This window comes from Boeremia exigua, assembly GCF_020726555.1.
Source record: "Boeremia exigua strain MPI-SDFR-AT-0100 chromosome Unknown C7974scaffold_9, whole genome shotgun sequence".
Classification (NCBI taxonomy): domain Eukaryota; kingdom Fungi; phylum Ascomycota; class Dothideomycetes; order Pleosporales; family Didymellaceae; genus Boeremia; species Boeremia exigua.
Genome location: NW_025763526.1, coordinates 1380820 through 1400641, shown reverse-complemented (window position 1 = coordinate 1400641; position 19822 = coordinate 1380820). Strand labels below are relative to the sequence as shown.

Below are 19822 nucleotides of genomic sequence, written 5' to 3'. Positions count from 1 at the left end.
ACAAATTAGTGCCACATTGGTTTCCTGGTAGCACATCACTGGATCGAATGCTAGTGCTAAGAACACAAGATATTTAGCAAGAAGGTGATCCCGGCCGTTCTGGAGAGGGACGCAGCAGACCCGACAACTCTATGCAATGCCACGTGAGGTGACGCTGCAGTAGTGAATGTTAGTACCAACCCATCTTCCTGTATCTCCCTCAACAAGAAAGGAAGTGTTTTCCGTCAGCATCTCGGTTTTGATGCAATGACAATTAACGGTGAGTCCCGCAGCTGTCAGGACTTGACATGCTGGTCAGAAGCTCGGTCAGCGGATAACAACTATCCGTCATCGGGCTGAAATTGGACTGCTCGACCAAAGGTGTATACTGATCCACTGGTAGTCCCTTGCTGATGGCCACCTGCCCAAATATTGATGTCCCCGACAATTCGTGCAGGCTGCGGCGTCCATAGGTACGTACTCCCCTGAATGGCCAGTTCCTCCGCATCTTGCATAGAATGGACGTGGCTGGTGTTATACGACAGCTGCGACGCCGGTCACAACATGACGAGAAGCGCTATGACATGTGTGGTGGAGGACAGCCACCGTCTGGTCAAAGCGTGACCAGGGATCATGGTGGCATCGTAGATCAGACTTAGCACCAAGCTAAAGCTAGTGCCCCGATTCGCGGCGCTTTTTCAGCGCCCATTATTCGCGATTTAGAAGTCCATTGGCGGGGAGGACCATTGTCATCGCCCTGCGGCATCTATCAGCGCTCCTCCCAACGTTAGGCGTCATTCGGCTGTCTTCACCCGATGTCCTTTTGAAATCTCCGTCTGTGATCCGCTCGTTCATCAGCAGCAAAGGTACCATTCCAGACCAAACCGATCAAGCCAATCAGACCAAGCAGTCCATCACGTCAAGGCCCCGGCAGCCTCGAAATGCAGGAACATCTTCATTCAAGAGTTTCTGCCCGGACCACACTCCCTACTCCGTGTGCGCCTGCAAGGCTTCACGTCAGCCTCGTACGCATTTACGTCGCAAGCACTTATATGCTGAGGCGGGTAAGCTACACAACTTGAACCACTCGTTAGTAGTCATAAACCGGGGACGACGAGCTGAAGAGCGGGCATCTGATTCACCACGCCTTGTTTCCGAACACCAACCTGTAGCGAATCTGGCCTGTGGTCTAAAGCGGCCCTCTCATGTCAGTATCTCATTTCCACGAAAATCTTTACATGGTAGCTGCATGCAATCCTATGCCAACTCGGCAAGCTTTCTCAACAACGATCCTGAAAATGTGCAATCAAGGCTAGACAGCGAAGAGGTTGTGATGACAGCACATGTCGTTCAAGGGTATTTTGGCGAATGCGTACAAAGTTTTCACTTGATCTGCGCAGGGAACGTTGAGTGTCGGATGCCAAATGTCTACTATCAGTGTCGACTGTTTAGTGACCCAGACGTGAAACGCACATTGTCAACGAGCGTTTTTGTGCCGTAAACGTTGTGAGCACGGTGGTTAGAACACAAGCGCTATATCGACTGAAGGATCCGCGCCGCCGAGCTCGTAGGATGTCCTCTCCAGTCGGGAGGAGTGAGGCATGTATTAAACAACAGGCATGAACCTCGAGAGCGGCAGGCTTCGCTGTGCTCGAGTCAACCTTTTTCAAAGTAAGACAGCACAAAGAACGCACTCTAGAAAGGTTCGATGACACAGAGGAGACAGAAGATACTAACAGGGAAGCATATGAACGATGAGCATGAGGCGTCAAGATGGTGCAGCACTGCAGAGCTAAAGAGGACGATGCAGTGTCTAACATTGAATCCGAGCGCCCTGAGCATCGAACTAGCCATTCTCAGCTGGAAGAAGGTCCCTGCATGAGCAGGGCAAGGCGTAACAATCGTGATGGCGGTAGAGCAGGCTCGGTACAGACCGAACCCCCAAGCCACGAGCTAAGTTGTGTCCAAATCGGCAATCCAGAGCACTGACGGCACTCACCGGAACGAGCAATGGGGGCCTGAAGCACAGACCGGACACAGCATCTAGGCGTGGCACTGGCGTATAACTCAATTGAGCAAGGCTGCCACCGTTTTGTGGCATTGGACTTTAATAGAGATCATCATGATTCTTTCATAAAGTAACAATCAGCATACAAGTGGAGCCATTGACAATTAAAAAAGGTAGCTTCAATTGAAGATGAAGTCTGGCATGGTGTTGCGTACGAGATTTGAAAGGCGTAGAGTTCAAACGAATCAAGGGCAGTCAAGGCTTCTAGGGAGCAGATCTACGCATCAGTCGCATATGTGAAATCGAGAACAGATCTGCAAAGCGTCTTGCCTATGAAAATCGAAAGTCCGAGGTCGATGAAGAACTGCCTCTTTCGTCGGGTCGGCATTTAATTGATGCATAGCTGCTGCTACGTCGAGTACAGTAAGCGTCACCGATAAGTGTTGCCTAAAACCGATCACCTTGGAAGCTTTATTACAAAACACGTAAGTAGTCAAACACATCCGGGGAAGTTCAGCAAATGCTGATCATCGTTGTTGCTTGTTAACGTCCTTTGCAGGCGAGCGAATTGCAGACAGTCCATTTTGCCGCTCTGAATCCTTCGAGTTTGCCTAAACGCCCGTCAGAAACGTCCAGATGCAGTATCTTACAGCATAAGCACAACAGTGCATGCTCAAGCGCTGCATCGTTCTCACCATGTAATGTTGGTTGTCCGGTGCATATTCTGCATGCTGTCAGCCTTCAGCATGCACTCACTCTCACCGTTGAGGCACCTCCAGGCCAGCACCTTTCCATCTTCGAATTCGCCAACATTGACCGGCGCAACATCTGCGCCTTCTTCGCCGCACTCTATATGACCGTCATAGCCTTGCAAAACGCGTTCCAACCATTTCTGTGCACCGGCGTGAGGCACTTATGCCCCAGCACTGCCTCGCAAAATGCCTCGCACGAGGCGCTTGCGAGCCGCAGGCTCACTTCCAGCGCGCCTAACGCTGTACGGCCATGCTGATTGGTCGACAGCCAGGAAGCGTGGTGGGAATAACGCCTGAGGGAGGGCACACGAGGGCTCAGCGATCACAGGATGACTGTAAGGCTTTGTTAGAGGGGCTGAACGAAGGCTGTTATTCGCGCATATGTAAAAAGCTTGAGCGCATGTCTTTGCTCCCGTGCATTCATACATCTACAATTCATACTATCACCACAATATTTCCCATTGAACAGCACATTCATACACCGTACCGCATACAGTTCTAGCACAGCTGTTCGAGGATAGTCCAAGCCATCCAAACTCGCATAGAGTTGGTGTACGACAATGGCGCCCATCAATACCCTTCACAACATTCACACCATACTGAGACGCTCCTCATGCGGCTCCTACGACAACCCCTGTACACCACACCGAACTGCAATACTCTCAATACTACTCGCAATCGGCTTCATCACGTGCTCGATTTTGCTCTTCTATTATCTACGGAAGCGGACTGCAGTAAATCCAGGGCCAAGTCGGTTTAGACCAGGTCTGGTACATCCACATAAGCTGCAGAGAAGGGAGGCAAGGGCAACTTGGCGGCGGGAGGATAGATATGAAGGAGACGTAGGGGTACAGTTACCGCAGTATGAAGAGCGGGTTGATGCGCCGCCACCGTATGTGTATGTGTTAGCAAGACCGGAAGATGCGCATGTCCACAGTGAGAGGCGGGTATGAGACAGAGTGTGGAATGAGAATTGAAAGCAATCATGCATTGAGCTACCCAAAACTTGCGAATGTGCTAGTTGTGACTATATTTATCCCCTGCGCCTCGTGCTGGGGCTTTTCCCTGCACCGCTCGACACTGCGCGCTTCGCCTCCTCCTTCTTCGCCGCGACAGCGGGTGCGACAGGCCTGTTGAGCTTCTTGCTCTCTGTGTTCTTCGAAGCGGGCGCATTCCAGTAGTATATGACCTGTAGGAACAGGACGAGGTTGAATGCGAAACCTGCGACGAACCCGTACAGAATAAGCGGGTCGTCGACTTCTTGGAATGTGGTGAAAATGCGCGAGGCAGAGCCGAGGAGGTAGTTGATGACCTGTGTATTTGGTTAGCGATCGCACTTTTCGTATACGTTGCTGGGACACGACTTACAGCGAATGCGCTCAACTGGCCAGTACCACCCTCAGTCCAGATGGTCAAGATCTGAGGAATCTTGGCTGCGACGCCCAGTATCCCTGCGGCGCTCATAGCCAGGCTGAGGTTTGCCTCGTTGACCTGGTTCTCGTTGAACATGAGCCATCCAACGCCAGCTAATCCTGCAATCCACGCTGCAATAGCAGGCTGCCTCCCGCTGTAGTTCAAGACCAGCGACGCGATAGCAATGTTTTGAATCAATATGAGTGCCGTCTCGCCGTATGTGCTGAACGGGAATCCATGACGGACGTTGTAGCTCAACGAGATGAGGTAGGCACCGGATTCGAGGACATAGGAAAGGAAGGACAGGCCTTCAGCGGACTGCGAGTTCAGCAGCTTGAGCAGCTGTGGAATCTTGACGATCGATGACGCGCCGATTATGCCAATCCCTAGACCCTTGGAAATGGCAAGCTTCACGCATTCGGTCTTAGTGAGATCGATGTCGTGCAAGAGGGTCTGGTAGCAGATGGGACCGAGTAGAGATTCACCCAAGTCTGCAATGGGCTTGGGAAGATTTTGAGTGATGGGTGAAAGGACCGGGCGAATCGCGGAGCCGAGAGCATCCATGATTGTGGTGTTTGGCGTTTGGCGTTGGGTGGTTGCGGGGTGTCGTGATGAGGGAAGGAAATGTTTGGCAGGGAGTCTGACGCAACCTGGCATTATTCTGTTGCTAGCGTGAATTCGGCTGCATGGCCCTCATGATCCACATATCAGAATGTCAACGAACACAATGGAACTGTTTGACAGAATTGTTTGTTTCGTAGATCGTCTCATGCATCATGCATTACTACTGCCATTATTTTCGTAGATCCCCCTTTAATTACATCGGGCAAGAAGGAAAAGAGTATTATAGTACATAGTATGCAACAAGGGTACTGTGGAAGGCGAATGGAACTTGTAATGCGACCAAAAGCGCCAAAAGGAGGAAAATCGAAGCCTACTGAAAGGTTCGAAAGGAGGATCATACTTCTAACCCTTTAGAAGATCCCGGGAATGAAGAGGTAAGGTACCTGCTTCTCGTACTCGACCCAAGCCTCGCCGTACAGCTCGCGGCACCTTGCAATATCACGCATTGCGCGGTGAATAATCATACCGGCAAAGAAAACCGAGTAGAACCATGGGAAAGGCGAGTTAAAGCCGGTGATTAGACCCCAGGAGATGGCGAAAAAGAGATCACAGGTGTAGTGGATTTTACGGGCCTTGCCATACCAGCCGTCAGCCAGAATCTTGTTTCCGTGCTTGGTGGTGATGGTTTTGGGATTGGCGATGCGGCCATACTTGAAGTAGGGAAAGGTGGTCCGCTCGTCGACTACACCACGCTCTTCTTGTCGGAACTGATTCTTCTGGCTGTTGGTGGTGTCCCAGATGTAGTACATGCCGGAATAGGCAAGCATTAAGACAGCAACGAACCACGTCGGCCAGGTGTACTCAGAAGGGTGATGGTTGGCGACGTAGAGAGTGCAGTGGCAGTAGGAGAGGGGTACGCCCGCCATGTTCCAGAAGATGAGCATGAAGCCGAGCTTCTCGTAGTACATGTCCCTTTTCATGTGTTAGCCTTTGATCATGGAGCCGAATCATATTGAACGACTTACCATGTTGTGATGATCAAATGCTCGCCCTTGGCGCAAGCATTAGCATAAAGCCAGTGAGCGAAGAGAAGGAAGATAGCTTCGCCTGAGACAAAGCCATATTGCTCGAACTGCTTCAGGCAGGTGCCGAGAGAAAGGAAAAACAGGATAAACCAGGGAATGCGGACTTCCAGGAACATCTTGAAGTCCAAGATCCCGAAGAGCCTAGGGTTGAGCTCAGATCCAAGGAAGAAGTCCACAACAACACTGTCGGTCATCCGAACAGTGGCTCCGCGAACACGAGCTGAGACGTATGCAATTGTAGAGCACAGGAAGCCCGAGAGGATTGCAACAGTCATGATGTGACCAAAGTCGTCAATCAACGTGTAGAGTTTGAAGACTCCAGTAAAGTGAAGAGTTAGCATGATGGCGATGCTAGAGTAGAATGACCACATTGCAGAGCAGTAATAGTCGAGCTGCTTTCCTCCAAGGTGAGGAAGAGCCTTGCCCTTACGGTAGACACCAGGCATGAGCATGTAAAAGGCCATCTGCACGAGGCCAAAGAACCAGTAAATCTGCCAGGCCTTGTTGGTCGGGTACGCCTCAGTCTTGACCAAGTCCCACATGTGTCCAAAGAAATCGGAGTAGCTCTGACCTTCGACTGGCTTAGGGAATTTGCCATCATAGAAGGTCGCTCCAATCCACATGTAGTACATCAACGCAGGGAATCCGACCATCATGGCGCTCATACCAAGAGCACCGCCGAACTCGTGGAGTCCACCCTTGTCCTTGGGAGGAAAGTTCTTGGCAGCCTCTACCTCTACACCATTCGATGTTGCCTCTTCTTTTGCGTGACCGTTTGCAGAGCCATTTGCGTGCCCGTTGCCGTTCGCATGACCGTTGGCGTAACCAGTCGCGTGTCCATTGCCATTGGCGTGTCCGTTGCTTAGTGACTTCTCGGGAGTCAAGCTGAGATCGCTGCGCTTGACAAAGCCATTAGGCTCGCCATCGTCTGTAGAAAATGACTTGCGACGCTGCGACCTTCTGCGACCAGGAGTCTCGACGAAACCGGGGTTTTCTGGTTTTCTGCTCATGCATGTCAGACGCCATTGCCGTTCGCACCGCCGAGTGGGCTGTCTGAGCTTACCTTGGCGTATAACCTGCTTGCGACCGCGTAACGCGTTGCGACATGACTGCGGTTGTGGCGACGCGTCCTGAGTTCAGGGGTAAAATGTAAAAGACAACAAGGCTCGAAAGACCGCAACAAAGCGTTCAAGGGAGCGACAAGGAGACAGCAAAGTGAATTGAGCCTCGCGCTTTAGTCGCACAGATATCACGACCCTAACTACTCGAAATGGAAGAGGAGTCGTAGTGTTTACTTTTCGCTGCGTTCCGAAATTTTAGTTGCTATGGCTGGCATCATAGACTTTCTGGCCAATCGGTAGTCCGTCACACCGCCAAGCGAAGCAGTTCATCTCAATCCTGACTCGAGGCTAGTCTGTCTTCAGTCTAGCTTGATGCTCTCCTGACGAGGCGGAGAACCGCAATCATCGATGAGTTGACTTGCAAAGTTGTAACGCCTGACATTAGCCTTGTGTATTTGTTAATATCCTACTGTAATGAACCACACTATTGCAAGGGACTCTAGGAGTAATCCGTGCCAGCCGGCGGGACCCTCACAAGAGCTCATTCTTCAGGGACGATCAGCATGTTTGTCACTGATTTCATCCCCACGGCACCTTCTTGCAATACACATCATGACTTGAATCGCGCGGGCAAACGTTGCTGAAGTATAGGCCGACAATAATGGTGCGGGCATAGGTGATTCCCAAGGACGGATAGAAACCAAGCCAGCTTTTCAAACCATGTCTCGAGTTCACACTCGCCCAGCTTGTATGTGCCCTCCCAGCTGAAGCTCCGCGACATCGCTCTCTCAGCGGGGCTTCTCTGTTAGTATCGGTACTGCAATCGCTTCACCGAAGTCGTATCCACGCAAAAGTCGCCTTACTGGGGATGTCCTGTCTGGACCATACCTTGCGACGTGTCGGGATCGTATCACCTTCGAGAGGTGTCTGGACCTACTCTAGGATGGAGGTATACCGGAGACCTAAGTATCGTACAGGCAAGTGTCATACTCATATCTATACCATCGTCGTGGTAGGCCGTATTCCATGTGTATGCGTTGTTTCTATATCTGAATCGCGTCTCTCAACAGTACCTTCTCGCTTCCTCAAAGCCGCACCTTCGAGCTGCTAAGAATCCTTCGTTGTTGTGGTCTGCTTCGCGACCTAGGCAACTGGTTTGGGCATAAATGAGATCGTTCGACGCCATACTACTCCCGAGATTCTCTGGTAGCCATTTACATGCTGCTAGACTGGAACGCCACGAAGCACGATCGTTTGGCTGCCATTCCCCATCTGATTATGCGTTTCTAGCATCAACACTGTCTTGTACTCACTCGTCCTGGAGAGTGCGCGTCCACCCCACTCGTTTGGCAGCTTTAAAGCCTGTTGCAAAGGGTTTGTATGTGGCGAGGTCAACTGTGGGGCGTCGCAGCTTGGTGTGTTTGCTCAAACTGGCCTCTTTCACGAGCGGTCAAGCTTCAGAAGCGCAGTCACAGTGTCTTCCCGTCACCAGGTATCTCACTTCCAGCTCAGTTCGTTACTGCCTCTGGCGATAGCCCGGAGCCGCATACAGTTTCTCTCATTCACTCTCATCATCACTTTGCGGGAAGCGCTATTTCACCCTGCCTATTTGACAGCATTGTCGCGGCTGCCAAGACCGGTCATAGCTCTTCGCACCGCTGCACATAAAGCACAACACTGCCACTTCCCCGCTCGTCACCACGCCCTTCCTGCAAGGTCCTGCATCGAGCTTGCCCACTCTCTGCATCGATCACAACAGCACCACCCTTTCCTTGCTGACAAGTCTTCGCCATGTCTGAAGCAGGCGAAACCCCGCACGCTCGTCCCGCTCCTCCGCCTATGACTGAGGAAGCTGCAGCCGCGCGCAAGGAGCAGCTTGTCCACGATCTTGCCCGTGCAAAGGACGCCGGCTGGTAAGTGTTACATACTGATAACGAACGGAGCGACCTCTGACAAACCCAGGAACAACCCCATTCCGTTCAACTACGAGACAGTCCAGGGTGGTGAAGCCGAGAAGGATGACACTCGCGCCACTGCTGAGTGGCTGTCCGATGCCGCCATCTACCAGTGGGATGATGATTTCGGCGACGTCGGTGAGCCCAACCCTGAATTGGAGAAGGTCTTGTTCGAGGATGACCACCTCCAGCGTGCTGGTGGTGCCATCAAGGCCCTTTCGTATGAAGTGAACGTAGAGGGCCCCGAGAAGATTCAACCTGTCCGCGAGGTAAGTGCTTTAGATGTTGAGCCCACTGAAGTTGCCTGCTCACTACATCACAGTTTGAGGATGCTGGACTCCACCCAGTCATGCTCGAGAACGTCAAGCTCTGCCAATACAACGCGCCTACTCCCATCCAGTCATACTGCATTCCTGCAGTCTTGACTGGTCATGATGTTGTCGCCATCGCCCAGACCGGTATGTTCCTCTCTGCCTCCGAATGATTTGTGCTAACTGCGTACAGGATCTGGTAAGACTGCCGCTTTCCTTGTTCCCATCTTATCCAAGCTCATGGGCAAGGCTCGTCAGCTCGCAGCTCCTCGCCCAAACCCGACGCGTTACAATGCGCTTACAGACCGTGTCACCGCCGAGCCTCTTGTGCTTGTCGTGTGCCCTACTCGGGAGCTGGCCTGCCAGATCTTCGACGAGGCTCGCCGTCTGTGCTACCGCACGATGTTGCGCCCATGTGTTATCTATGGTGGCGCTCCCTCTCGCAACCAGCGCGAGCAGCTTGAAATGGGGTGCGACATCCTCATCGCCACTCCCGGTCGCCTGATGGACTTCATGCAGAACCTCAAGCTGCTATCCTTCCGTCGCCTGAAGTTCACGGTCATTGATGAGGCCGATGAGCTCCTTTCTTCTGGCTGGGAGGAGACCATGGAGACGCTTTTCTCCGGCTCTGGTATGTTTGCCCTACTACAGTCTATGGTAGCTTGCTAATCACTTCGCAGACGTCAACAATGACGCTGATCACACTTATCTCATGTTCTCGGCTACCTTCCCCAAGTCAGCTCGTCGTCTTGCCAAAGAGTACATGGAGGCGGATTATCTGCGCATCAAGGTTGGACGTGTCGGCAGCACGCACACGAACATCACGCAGAACATCGTTTACGTTGATGAACGCGAGAAGAATCAGGCGCTGTTCGACTTGATCTTCTCTGGTGAGCCAGCTCGTACGCTCATCTTCGTGAATACCAAGCCCAAGTGCGACATGGTTGACGACTTCCTCTACAACAAGGGTCTGCCTTGCACGTCTATTCATTCCGATCGTACACAGCGTGAGCGTGAGGATGCTATGTAAGTCCTAGCACATAGATACGATCGATGTTAAACTGATAATGACTCAGGCGTTCGTTCCGCACTGCTCGTTGCCCCATCCTCGTCGCTACTGGAGTCACCGCTCGTGGTCTCGACGTCGCAAACGTCAAGCATGTCATCAACTATGACCTACCTTCCACCCAGTATGATGGCATCACCGAATATGTTCATCGCATCGGTCGTACCGCTCGTATCGGAAACGAGGGCAAGGCCACATCCTTCTACAACGACCGCAACGAGGACATCGGCGAAGATCTTGTGAAGATTCTTCTTGAATCCAAGCAGGAGGTACCTGACTTCCTTGAGCAGTTCAAGCCCGAGAACCCTGACATGATCGACTGGCACGACGGCTCTGATGACGAGTCCGACGATGGGTTCGGCGGTGGTTTCGATGCTGGTGCTGGCTTTGGCGGTGGAGATGCTGGTGGCTTCGGAGGTGACGCTGGTGGCTTCAATGCTGATGCTGGCGGTTTCGGAGGCGATGCTGATGCTGGCGGCTTTGGCGGAGGTGATGGCGGCTTCTCTGGCGGAGCTGAAGACAAGGTCGCCTCCTGGTAGGTTACCTGCGTGTGTGCCTGACCTCAGAACCTCAAAAACGCTTCTGTAGCCGGACCGCGCGACGTGTAGCGACCGAGCCTTGTAGAGACGTCTCACTTCGAGTCGTAGCAGGTTCAACCGCGACATGATGATTCACGGTTCACAGCCTTCGACTGGATAGCATTGCGTTCACGGTGGTTTGACAGTCTACCTCTTGACTGGCATTACCACCAACTTAGCAGCTTCCAGGACCACGGTTAAATAGCCCCACGGTAAAAAAAATGGCAAAGATGGAGCTCCATTGCTCTGCTTGCATTGTTCTGCTTTCCTTGAGATTTCTGTTGTGAAGCTGTGATCAATCTATGCTAGCATCTGGTATCTCTCCCAATTAAGTAAGACATGACTCGATGGTTTGACCGGTATTTGGCTGGGGTTTGACTTGTTCTCGTTCCTTTCGATTTTGATTTCGTATGATGGAGCAATGGCGCGCCGGATGTGGGGTGAGATTGACCCCACATGCCGTCATTGCTTTCTAGACCTCTAGGTACTGGTGCCTCCACAACTCGTGGAGATTACCACGAACTCGCCAACATGGGTCAGGGAACTTCCCATGAGACTCAGCATCTGACGCTAGGTACGTGAACTACTAAGCTGTATAGGGTATGAAGAAACCATCATAGTCTACGAAGAGTCTTTTGACTAACACCAAGCAGAACAACTCAGTCACAATCTCGCACAAACGTTCGCAAAGAAGAGCTACACTCCCCTCGAACTATACTGCTTCAAGACCGTATTTCGTTCGCTAGCAGATACACAATCTGGCGTACAATACTGGAGCGAGGCAACGCTATGTCGATTCTTAGAGCTGCCAGACGCGCTGGGCGTGGGATCGGTCATCTTCCAGATGGCTAGCTACCTCGGCGCGTTCCCTTTTGCAAGTCAGGCACCGGCCATTCTTACCAACGAGGCGCTGTTGAAGGTTGTCACAATCTTGACGGAGAGGTATGGAGCAGTACTAAAGAAGAGAGGGCGAGAGATATGGCTCAGGGAGATATACAGAAGCTTGGCTGTGTATGACAATGGCATACGAGCGGAGGCTGAAGAGAAAAAGCAAGAGAGTGATCAAGTAACTCAGAAGATGGGGTTTGCAGTCGATGCGCCTGAAGACGATGAGGGAGAAGACGAGGCTGACGAAGATGATGAGCTGGTCCTGGCAGCACTCGACTCGATGGACTCTCTGGAGGTTTTCAAACACGGCGAGCAGACCAATGTGCACCATTCCATCATCCCTACCGACAATTTTCTGAAACTAGTTGAGCTCTTACTGCTCATCGCGCCAATAAATCCGCAGCAAAACCTTTCATCACTGGCACCCGAGCTGTCCCAGGAGCGCATCCAGATGCTTCGACGGACTGCAAAAGTGGTGCTGTCATCGTTCGTCACCGACAAGCAACCCGGCGTCACATATCGTACGTTCGATGCTGTTTTGTCATCTAGTCTACCGTTCCTATTTGACGGCCTGAATCCCTTGTTCGAGCACTTCCTCTTTGCGAAAGACTTTGATCTCTCCAAACGCAGGTCAGACTCGACGTCTCCAACACAAGAAACGCATCCTGTAATACCACCACCAAAAACCGTGATTGATCCAGAGCCGATCTTGCGCAGCCCAGGCGAGATCCTGACCCTTACCACGCTCAGCCAGCTATCATTCTTCATCAAAGGCAGTAACCTCTTCAGACGTCTACGGCCCCTTTACAGCGGTAATACACATGGATTCTCCATGGGCTCGTTTGAGAAACAGGCATTTAATTGGCGAGCACCCACGATCTTGTTAGTATCAGGGCGGCTCCTTCCATCCAAAGCGACTAGTACTCGTGAACGTGCTCTGCAAGACATGCTCCCACCCAAACGCTACCCCAACAGCATAACTGAGTCATCCCAAAATCAAACCATCACCTACGGCGCCTACATTCCTGCGCAATGGAAACACACCGGCAAGACCTGCTTCGGAGATGCGTCCACACAGCTCTTCCAGCTGTCGCCTACGCACGACGTCTTCTCCGCATCAAGCTTCAGCACTGATTATGTCTACTTCAACAAATCACCTACCCACCCAGCCGGCGTCGGGTTCGGCACCCCAGTCCCCACACAGTCCCAGGCAAGCAGCCACTCTTACGGCGTCTTCCGCCCCGCGCCTGTGTCACTGCATCTTGACGACGCGCTGGAGTTTGGGGTATTCACGCATCTCTCCGAGGGTGGTGGGAGTTTCCGTCCGAGTAAGTTGCCGGGCAGGAAGGGCAAGGACTGGCAAGATCGGTTCGAGATCGATAGTTTGGAGGTCTGGGGATGTGGGGGGGATGATGTGGCTGAGGCGCAGAGGAAGGAGTGGGCGTTCGAGGAGCGAGAGGCAGAGGCGAGGCGACGGATTAATCTGGGGACTGGGGACAAAGAGATGGATTACGAGCTGTTGAAGATGGCGGGACTGGTCGGGAACGAGAGCAGGAGTGGTGGAAGTATGGGCTGAATGGGACATTGAAGCTCCGTGGGACAGGCTTGCGCCTTGATTTCGTACCTAGAAGGGGCTCTGTAGCTACACCTGCACAGCTGCAATTAAACTCACTTCATTAATGCGTGTGTCAGTACTTGTACATATAATCGTCTAACGCCATTTCGTGCCGATATGTACACTTATGTTACAACCGCTGCCCGTCATGCCCATCTCCAAGCTGCCCGATCCATCCCGCTTCTTCGTCCATCCATCTCATCCTGTTCGCCGGCGTCCGCCATCCCTTTGCGCACAATCTCATCCACCCATAAACTATCCTTGCCTGCACGCCGTCAGCCCACTCCCCACACACCTCCCGCACACCCGCACACCCGCACAAACTCACCTCTGCTTATGCTTCGGGTTCTTGGAGCAAATGATATACACATAGCGCCCCTTCTTCCTGCGCACGCTCTTGCACCCGTCGCACAGCTTCTTGACCGAGCTGCGCACCTTCATGCCCCGCGTCTGCTGCACCAGCGCGCCGGTCCGCGATTCGCTCTGTGCGCCGATCCGCAGGCCACTGAACCGTGTGAGCAGGCTGTGTGTGGGCGAGTGGCACGCCGTGGGCCGTGAGGCGCAGGTGAATGTGTGGAAGGGGCGGGCGGGGCGCGCGAAGAGGGTGCGCCGGATGGGCAGGAGGAGGGCACGGGCGAGCATTTTGGCGGGACCGGTGGGGGAGAGCGATTTGGGAGGGCGTGGATTGGGTGCTGGCGTGTTGCGCGGACCTTGATGGTTTGGATGGAGGGTTGGAAAATATTGCTTAGTCAGGGTGGTGCACGGACGGGGGAATGGTGTCACGGGTTTGAACTTTGGAGTCTATATGCTGATGCTATACAGGCGCGGAGAGGGTCCGCTATCTTACACTGGTATACACGCGTTCACGACGGCTGGGAAGGCACGGCTTCGCCAGTCGGTGTCTTCACAACGGCCTCGGCCGTCTCGGCACTCTTGCTCTGCTCTTCCTCAGCGTCGTCTTTGGCTTCCTGCTCTAGCTTGTCTTTTACTTGCTGCTCTGACTTTTCTTTCGCTTCCGGCTCTGACTTTTCCTGCGCCTTCTTGGCTTTCGCCTCGACAGCATACTTCTCGAATTCCGCATCGCTCACGACCTTCACCACCTGGATCTTGCTCTTGCCGCTCCTCAACACCAATGCTTCGAAGTCGATCAGGTAGTGCTCTGGGTTTGCTTCAGAAGACGCTTCGATGGGCGCCCATTTCAGACTTGTGGAAGACGTTTGACTGCTGGAGTTAGGAACCACAACGTAAGCGCCTTTGCTCGCGATCAAACGATGCGCCTCGCTCTTCGTGGAAGCGAGACCAGCGGCGTGAAGCACACGGGGAAATGCTCCAGGTTTTAGAATAGACAGCGGCAGGTGGACCACAGAATCGTTCTTCGTCTGCGAAGAGATGGGGGTAGATGTGCTAGACGTTGGCTGAACTGTTGAAGAGGCGGCATACTCTTGCTTAAACTTCAACAGCTTAGCATCGAATGCGGTCAGCCGCTGTTTTTGCGCACCCAGCCCACCGTTGGGATTAGCTGTTCCTAAGATCTTACGTAGTGCGCCGAGAGCGAAGGTGTTTGTACCGTGACTGAAAGCTTCTCTGTGCGCTGTCTCTGCCACTTTTGCGTCCTGGGCGCCGTGGGCAAGCTCGACGACCTCTTTTGCAAGAACGTGCTGCGCAATGCGTTTCGAAGCGTCTTTACGTTGCTGCTCCACGAGGAGGGAGATTTCGTCAAGGGGAAGGAATGTGAACAGCTTCAGATAGCGCTCAATGTCGGCATCTGCGGTGCGCATAAAATATTGATACAAGTCGAAAGAGTTCATCATGGTCTTGTCAAGCCATACGGCATTGCCTGCGCTCTTGCCAAACTTTTCGCCCGAGGCGGTGGTGAGGAGGGGCGTAGTGAGGCCGTATGCTGCACGAAGTGGCTCCGGTTCTGCTTGCTGCAACGCGTTGGGATGGTGGATATTGCGCATGTGCGACACAGCATTCATGCCTGCGCAGATGTTGCCGTACTGATCTGAGCCGCCGATCTGGAGTTGTACGCCGTTGTTGTCGTACATGTGCCACCAGTCGTAGGCCTGGAAGAGCGGGTAGGAGAACTCAGATATGGACATGCCTTCGCCGCTCTCCATGCGCATCTTGACTCTGCGGTAGGGTTAGGAGTGCCTGCGAAAGAACAGAGGCTACTCACGAGTCCCGGCTGAGCATAGTACCCAGGCGCATGCCTGACCCCAGGTCCCGCATGAGCTCCACAGCGCTGAGGTTCTCCAGCCATTTCGAGTTGTTGAGCAACTGTCGCTTCCTGCTTGTCTCTGGCGCGTACTGGTGCTTGATGCCCAAGCACCTGACGTTGGTCCAGAGCTGGGTGAGCTGGCGATTTATGCTCTCGACTTGCATGGTCCGCACATCTGCAGCCTGACGCGCACGAGCAGTCGTTCTTCCGGAAGGGTCTCCAATTTGCACTGTGCCTCCACCTAGCTATCCCACATTAACCTGCGGTCGCCCCGTCCGGCGCAAGTTGCTCACCAAGCTGACGGTGTAGTAGCCGTGGAGATACATCCAGTACAGCGCCATGAGAGGCAGCAGGTGTCCGACGTGAAGGGATGGCGCGGTAGGGTCGACGCCTACATAGACTCCGATACGCTTCTCAGTGAGGACCCAGTCGAGTGTGTCGCGACCGCTGCAGGCAGTTAGCGACCTGGCAGCCAGGGCGGACGGTGGGCGAAGACTCACCCAGCAACGTCTTTGACGAATCCTCGCTCTTCCAGCAGACTCAGCATGCTCTGCTGCGCGCCCGCCTTGATTCTGCCCGCCTGTTCCTTCCACTCGGCGAGTCGTGCAGCTCTGGATTCGTGCTCGCTGGCCCATCGCTGATTCGGCTTTTCGCTTCGGGCGAGGCTATACTGCCTACAAAAGCGCTGTCGACTGACATGCTGCCGCTCTTGCGACAAGCGTCTGAGCGTCAACATTGCTGTCAATGGCTCTGGCGCAAAACGCGACCTACAATTCGAAGGTGACGATCCAGCGGGCCGTGCGCGGCATCGCCGACACCTCCGCACCTGCACCATGCACGTCACCTGCCCAGACTGCCACGCCTCGACGTCGAGTCTCCTTGCGTGATTGCTCATATATACCCCTCAATTGACTGTCCTACTACTCAACCGTACACCTGCTTCTTGCATACCCTCTTCCACTGTTGTTTGTATCATTACCGCTGACATGTATGCCGCACTCACCTGCCATCCCCCACTGGGACAGACCACGACGGTACCCTCAGACACAACAGCCGTCAAGTTCACCGTCTTAATTGAGAGTTCGGTCGGGTCAGATAGGACATGGGAGGCTGCATTATGGCACAACTTCGAGGACAAAGAGAAATGGACCAGTCTAAATCTCGCGCCAGCACCTGAACCATCCCTGACAATCGTCAAATCCTCTCTGGCAAGTGTCCGCCGACAGATCTTCACGCTGGAGCTTCCTGGGCGCCCAAAACATGGCGGATCGTTGTCGTATACCATCACTTTCCGCGCTGGTGAAGAGGAGCCCTGGAAGTGGGCTAACGAGCAATTCTCCACCTCAGACGGGCGCCTGATCTACCAATCGCAGGACTCACTCAACGATGATCTGACGCACTATATACAAGGGCTGCCTCCGTATCTGCAGATCGGAAAAGAACAGAGTGATTCACCGGAGACGTTGTTGTGGTCCATCACCAGTCCTGTGAACGCCGCGTCTGGGTCCACCTCAGGATACTCAAACAACGCGTTGGGGAAGCCGTTGAATTTTACACGTTGGTTTGCACTAGTCCGTCTGTGGAGCCCATGGCTGGCCCCAAGACAGGGCAAGGACAACTTCCAGCCCGACAAAGAAGCTGTTCTCGCAACGTTCGAACGTGAAGACGGCTCCCACTTAGTAATTCTGGGGGTCAGTGGTGTAGATGATGTATTGACGACTCTGGGTCATGACGGCGAAGGACGGATCGTGATTCACTCCCGCAATGACAGTGAAGAAGACGGCATCTCACACATTGTTGCTGCCGTTGGCAAAGACTTGAATCATGCAATAGCAGCGGTCATGTACTACGCAAGAAAGCTGGTCATGAAATACAGCGTGGGGTCCAAAGAGGCCGAAGCCGAATTCAAGGCGCTGACAGACGATTTCAAACCAGAGTGGCTGGAAAACTGGTGTAAGTGATTTGACACGCAGCATTTCATGCATGCCTTCGGTTTACTAAGATTGTGATCTACTCTCCAGACGATGGGCTTTCGTATTGCACGTGGAACGGCATCGGGCAACATCTTACCGAAGAGAAGCTTTTCGATGCTCTGGGATCGCTGGCCAAGAACAACATCAACATTAGCAATCTCATCATCGATGACAATTGGCAGTCTCTAGTAAGTATGTCGCATAGTAGAGGACAAGCACTTACGCAGCCCAGAACCATGAGGGTGGTGATCAATTCAAGAATGCGTGGGTTGAGTTCGAAGCAACTAAGAATGGGTTCCCGCGCGGCCTCAAAGCGACAATCGGCGACGTTCGCAGCAAGTACAAGAACATCAAGCATATTGCAGTATGGCATGCTCTTTTCGGTTACTGGGGTGGTATTGCACCTGAGGGCAAGATTGCAAAAGAATACAAAACCAAAATCGTTCAGAAAAAAGATGGGGTGTCGGGGGGCAAATTCACTGTAGTTGCTCAAGAGGATGTAGGCCGCTTCTACAAAGACTTCTATCAATTTCTAAGCTCCGCCGGTATCGATTCGGTGAAGACCGACGCCCAGTTCTTTCTGGATGAGCTGGACGACGCTACGGATCGCCGCGAATTGATCAGATCGTACCAGGATGCATGGAACATCGCACAGCTACGCTATTTTTCAGCAAGGGCAATATCTTGCATGTCGCAATCGCCTCAGATGATCTTCCATTCACAGCTCCCCTCGAACAAACCGCGGATACTCTTACGAAACTCTGACGACTTCTTCCCAGAGGTTCCTGCATCTCACCCTTGGCACATCTTCTGCAACGCGCACAACGCTATCCTCAATCAGTACCTCAATATCCTTCCTGACTGGGACATGTTCCAAACCTCGCACGATTATGCATCATTCCATGCTGCTGGCCGTTGTGTGTCAGGTGGGCCGATATACATCACAGATGTGCCTGGACAACACGATCTTGACCTGATCGGTCAGATGGCAGGTAATACTCCTCGCGATAATACGGTAATTCTTCGCCCTCACACCGTGGGTAAGAGTACATCGGCATATAACTCCTATGACGACCCTGTTCTGCTCAAGGTTGCAACCTATGTCGGAAGAGCTCATAGTGGGGTCAGCATACTAGGTGTTTTCAACTGCACACATCGACCGCTCTCCGAGCTGGTCGGACTAGACTCGTTCCCTGGTGCGGAGAAGGGCACATATATCATCCGTAATCATACCAGCGGTCACGTCACCAAGCCCACCACAAGTGAGAGTAACGACGCATTCGTTCACTTGGAGTTGTTGACCCGCGGATGGGAGATACTTTCTGCCTTTCCATTGCACTCCTTCAAATTGAAGCGCAGCCATGAGGTGAAAGGCCCAGATAACGTGGATGTAGCCAACTTGGGTATCTTAGGCAAGATGACTGGAGCTGCTGCAATCGTAAATACAGACAGCTACGTTGATCGCTCATCAGGTCGGCTGCGGATCTGGACGTCTCTGAAGGTGCTGGGTACATATGGTAAGGAGAATTGTGTGTCGACATTTTGTTGCGTAAGGAGCTAACGATTATGAAGGTGTCTACATTTCCGACCTCAAGCATCGTAACCTGGACGACGATATCATGGCGTTGATCTTTGGAAGACCCATTGCGAGCCATTGTGTCAAGATCAGCGACATCTGCGAGAATGTGCTTGAGATTGACACGACTAGAGCATGGAAAGAAAGCAACTCAAAGGCGTCTTGGAGCAACGAAGTGGCCATTGAGGTTGTCATTCGATAGAGGATGTGGCGCTTCCCTTTGTCACTGATATCGCTTCTCTAAGATTAGTATGCTGATTTGTTCGTTCGCTACTACCTTTGAAGGGAAACATGCTACAAAGAGCTTTCACTACAAACAATGGACGTGCTTTGAAGTGAATCTCAGCCACAAAGTGTCAAGCCAAACTTTCCCACCGCTGTTAAATATCCCGCGTCCCTTTACTCCAAATTATCTTCTTCACTATATTCACGTCAACTTTCTAAAATAATATCCACATTCCAGGCATTATGGCCTGGCTGGGAGATCAGCTTAATGCGATACTGGCAAACCCACTCCGCGAGAGTATTCTTTATTCGCTAGCTAGCGTTGGTACAGTAATCGTACTCCAACATGCAATCGGCCATGCAGGGCATAGCCCCACGATTGACCAGCCTCTACCCGAAGAGTCACCCGAAGAGTCACCCGAAGAGCCACTCGAAGAGCCATTCGAAGAGCCACTCGAAGAGCCACCCAACGTCGAAACATTCGAAGAAGAGCATCTAGAAGATGTCACCATCTTCTCCCCACCAGCTCCCAACGTTCCGGTCCCTGCTATC

At 52.7% G+C, this 19822-nt stretch overlaps 7 protein-coding genes across 7 annotated transcripts; 3 read left to right on the top strand and 4 right to left on the bottom strand.

Moving 5' to 3' along the window:
• Positions 1-3725: 3725 nt before the first annotated feature.
• Positions 3726-4768, bottom strand: C7974DRAFT_399718 (mannose-P-dolichol utilization defect 1 protein-like protein). The gene is made up of 2 exons (XM_046142436.1): positions 4108-4768; positions 3726-4051 (listed from the first exon to the last, which is right to left on the bottom strand). Exons 1-2 carry the CDS (start codon positions 4714-4716, stop codon positions 3773-3775), a joined length of 888 nt encoding a protein of 295 aa, XP_045994914.1. The 5' UTR covers positions 4717-4768; the 3' UTR covers positions 3726-3772.
• A 123-nt stretch (positions 4769-4891) lies between these two features.
• On the bottom strand, positions 4892-7118 carry C7974DRAFT_340790 (uncharacterized protein). Its single transcript, XM_046139264.1, has 3 exons — positions 6865-7118; positions 5742-6803; positions 4892-5688 (listed from the first exon to the last, which is right to left on the bottom strand). The coding sequence occupies exons 1-3, from the start codon at positions 6906-6908 to the stop codon at positions 5127-5129; spliced, it is 1668 nt and encodes a 555-aa protein (XP_045994913.1). The 5' UTR covers positions 6909-7118; the 3' UTR covers positions 4892-5126.
• A 1583-nt stretch (positions 7119-8701) lies between these two features.
• C7974DRAFT_363999 (P-loop containing nucleoside triphosphate hydrolase protein) lies at positions 8702-11181 on the top strand (the record flags this gene model as incomplete). The annotated part of the gene is made up of 6 exons (XM_046139778.1): positions 8702-8775; positions 8825-9086; positions 9140-9275; positions 9322-9759; positions 9809-10154; positions 10205-11181. The coding sequence occupies 6 exons, from the start codon at positions 8702-8704 to the stop codon at positions 10731-10733; spliced, it is 1785 nt and encodes a 594-aa protein (XP_045994912.1). The 3' UTR covers positions 10734-11181.
• Positions 11182-11281: 100 nt separating this feature from the next.
• Positions 11282-13340, top strand: C7974DRAFT_399714 (restriction of telomere capping protein 5). The gene is made up of 2 exons (XM_046142435.1): positions 11282-11346; positions 11426-13340. The coding sequence occupies exons 1-2, from the start codon at positions 11304-11306 to the stop codon at positions 13234-13236; spliced, it is 1854 nt and encodes a 617-aa protein (XP_045994911.1). The 5' UTR covers positions 11282-11303; the 3' UTR covers positions 13237-13340.
• On the bottom strand, positions 13318-14054 carry C7974DRAFT_426597 (ribosomal protein L36-domain-containing protein). The gene is made up of 2 exons (XM_046144522.1): positions 13604-14054; positions 13318-13540 (listed from the first exon to the last, which is right to left on the bottom strand). The coding sequence occupies exons 1-2, from the start codon at positions 13915-13917 to the stop codon at positions 13531-13533; spliced, it is 324 nt and encodes a 107-aa protein (XP_045994910.1). The 5' UTR covers positions 13918-14054; the 3' UTR covers positions 13318-13530.
• On the bottom strand, positions 14051-16264 carry C7974DRAFT_399710 (tyrosyl-tRNA synthetase-like protein). The gene is made up of 4 exons (XM_046142434.1): positions 15997-16264; positions 15790-15943; positions 15455-15741; positions 14051-15408 (listed from the first exon to the last, which is right to left on the bottom strand). The coding sequence occupies exons 1-4, from the start codon at positions 16230-16232 to the stop codon at positions 14139-14141; spliced, it is 1947 nt and encodes a 648-aa protein (XP_045994909.1). The 5' UTR covers positions 16233-16264; the 3' UTR covers positions 14051-14138.
• C7974DRAFT_465061 (raffinose synthase protein-like protein Sip1) lies at positions 16247-19542 on the top strand. The gene is made up of 4 exons (XM_046146283.1): positions 16247-17449; positions 17518-17657; positions 17702-18986; positions 19042-19542. Exons 1-4 carry the CDS (start codon positions 16483-16485, stop codon positions 19245-19247), a joined length of 2598 nt encoding a protein of 865 aa, XP_045994908.1. The 5' UTR covers positions 16247-16482; the 3' UTR covers positions 19248-19542.
• The last annotated feature ends 280 nt before the right edge of the window (positions 19543-19822 follow it).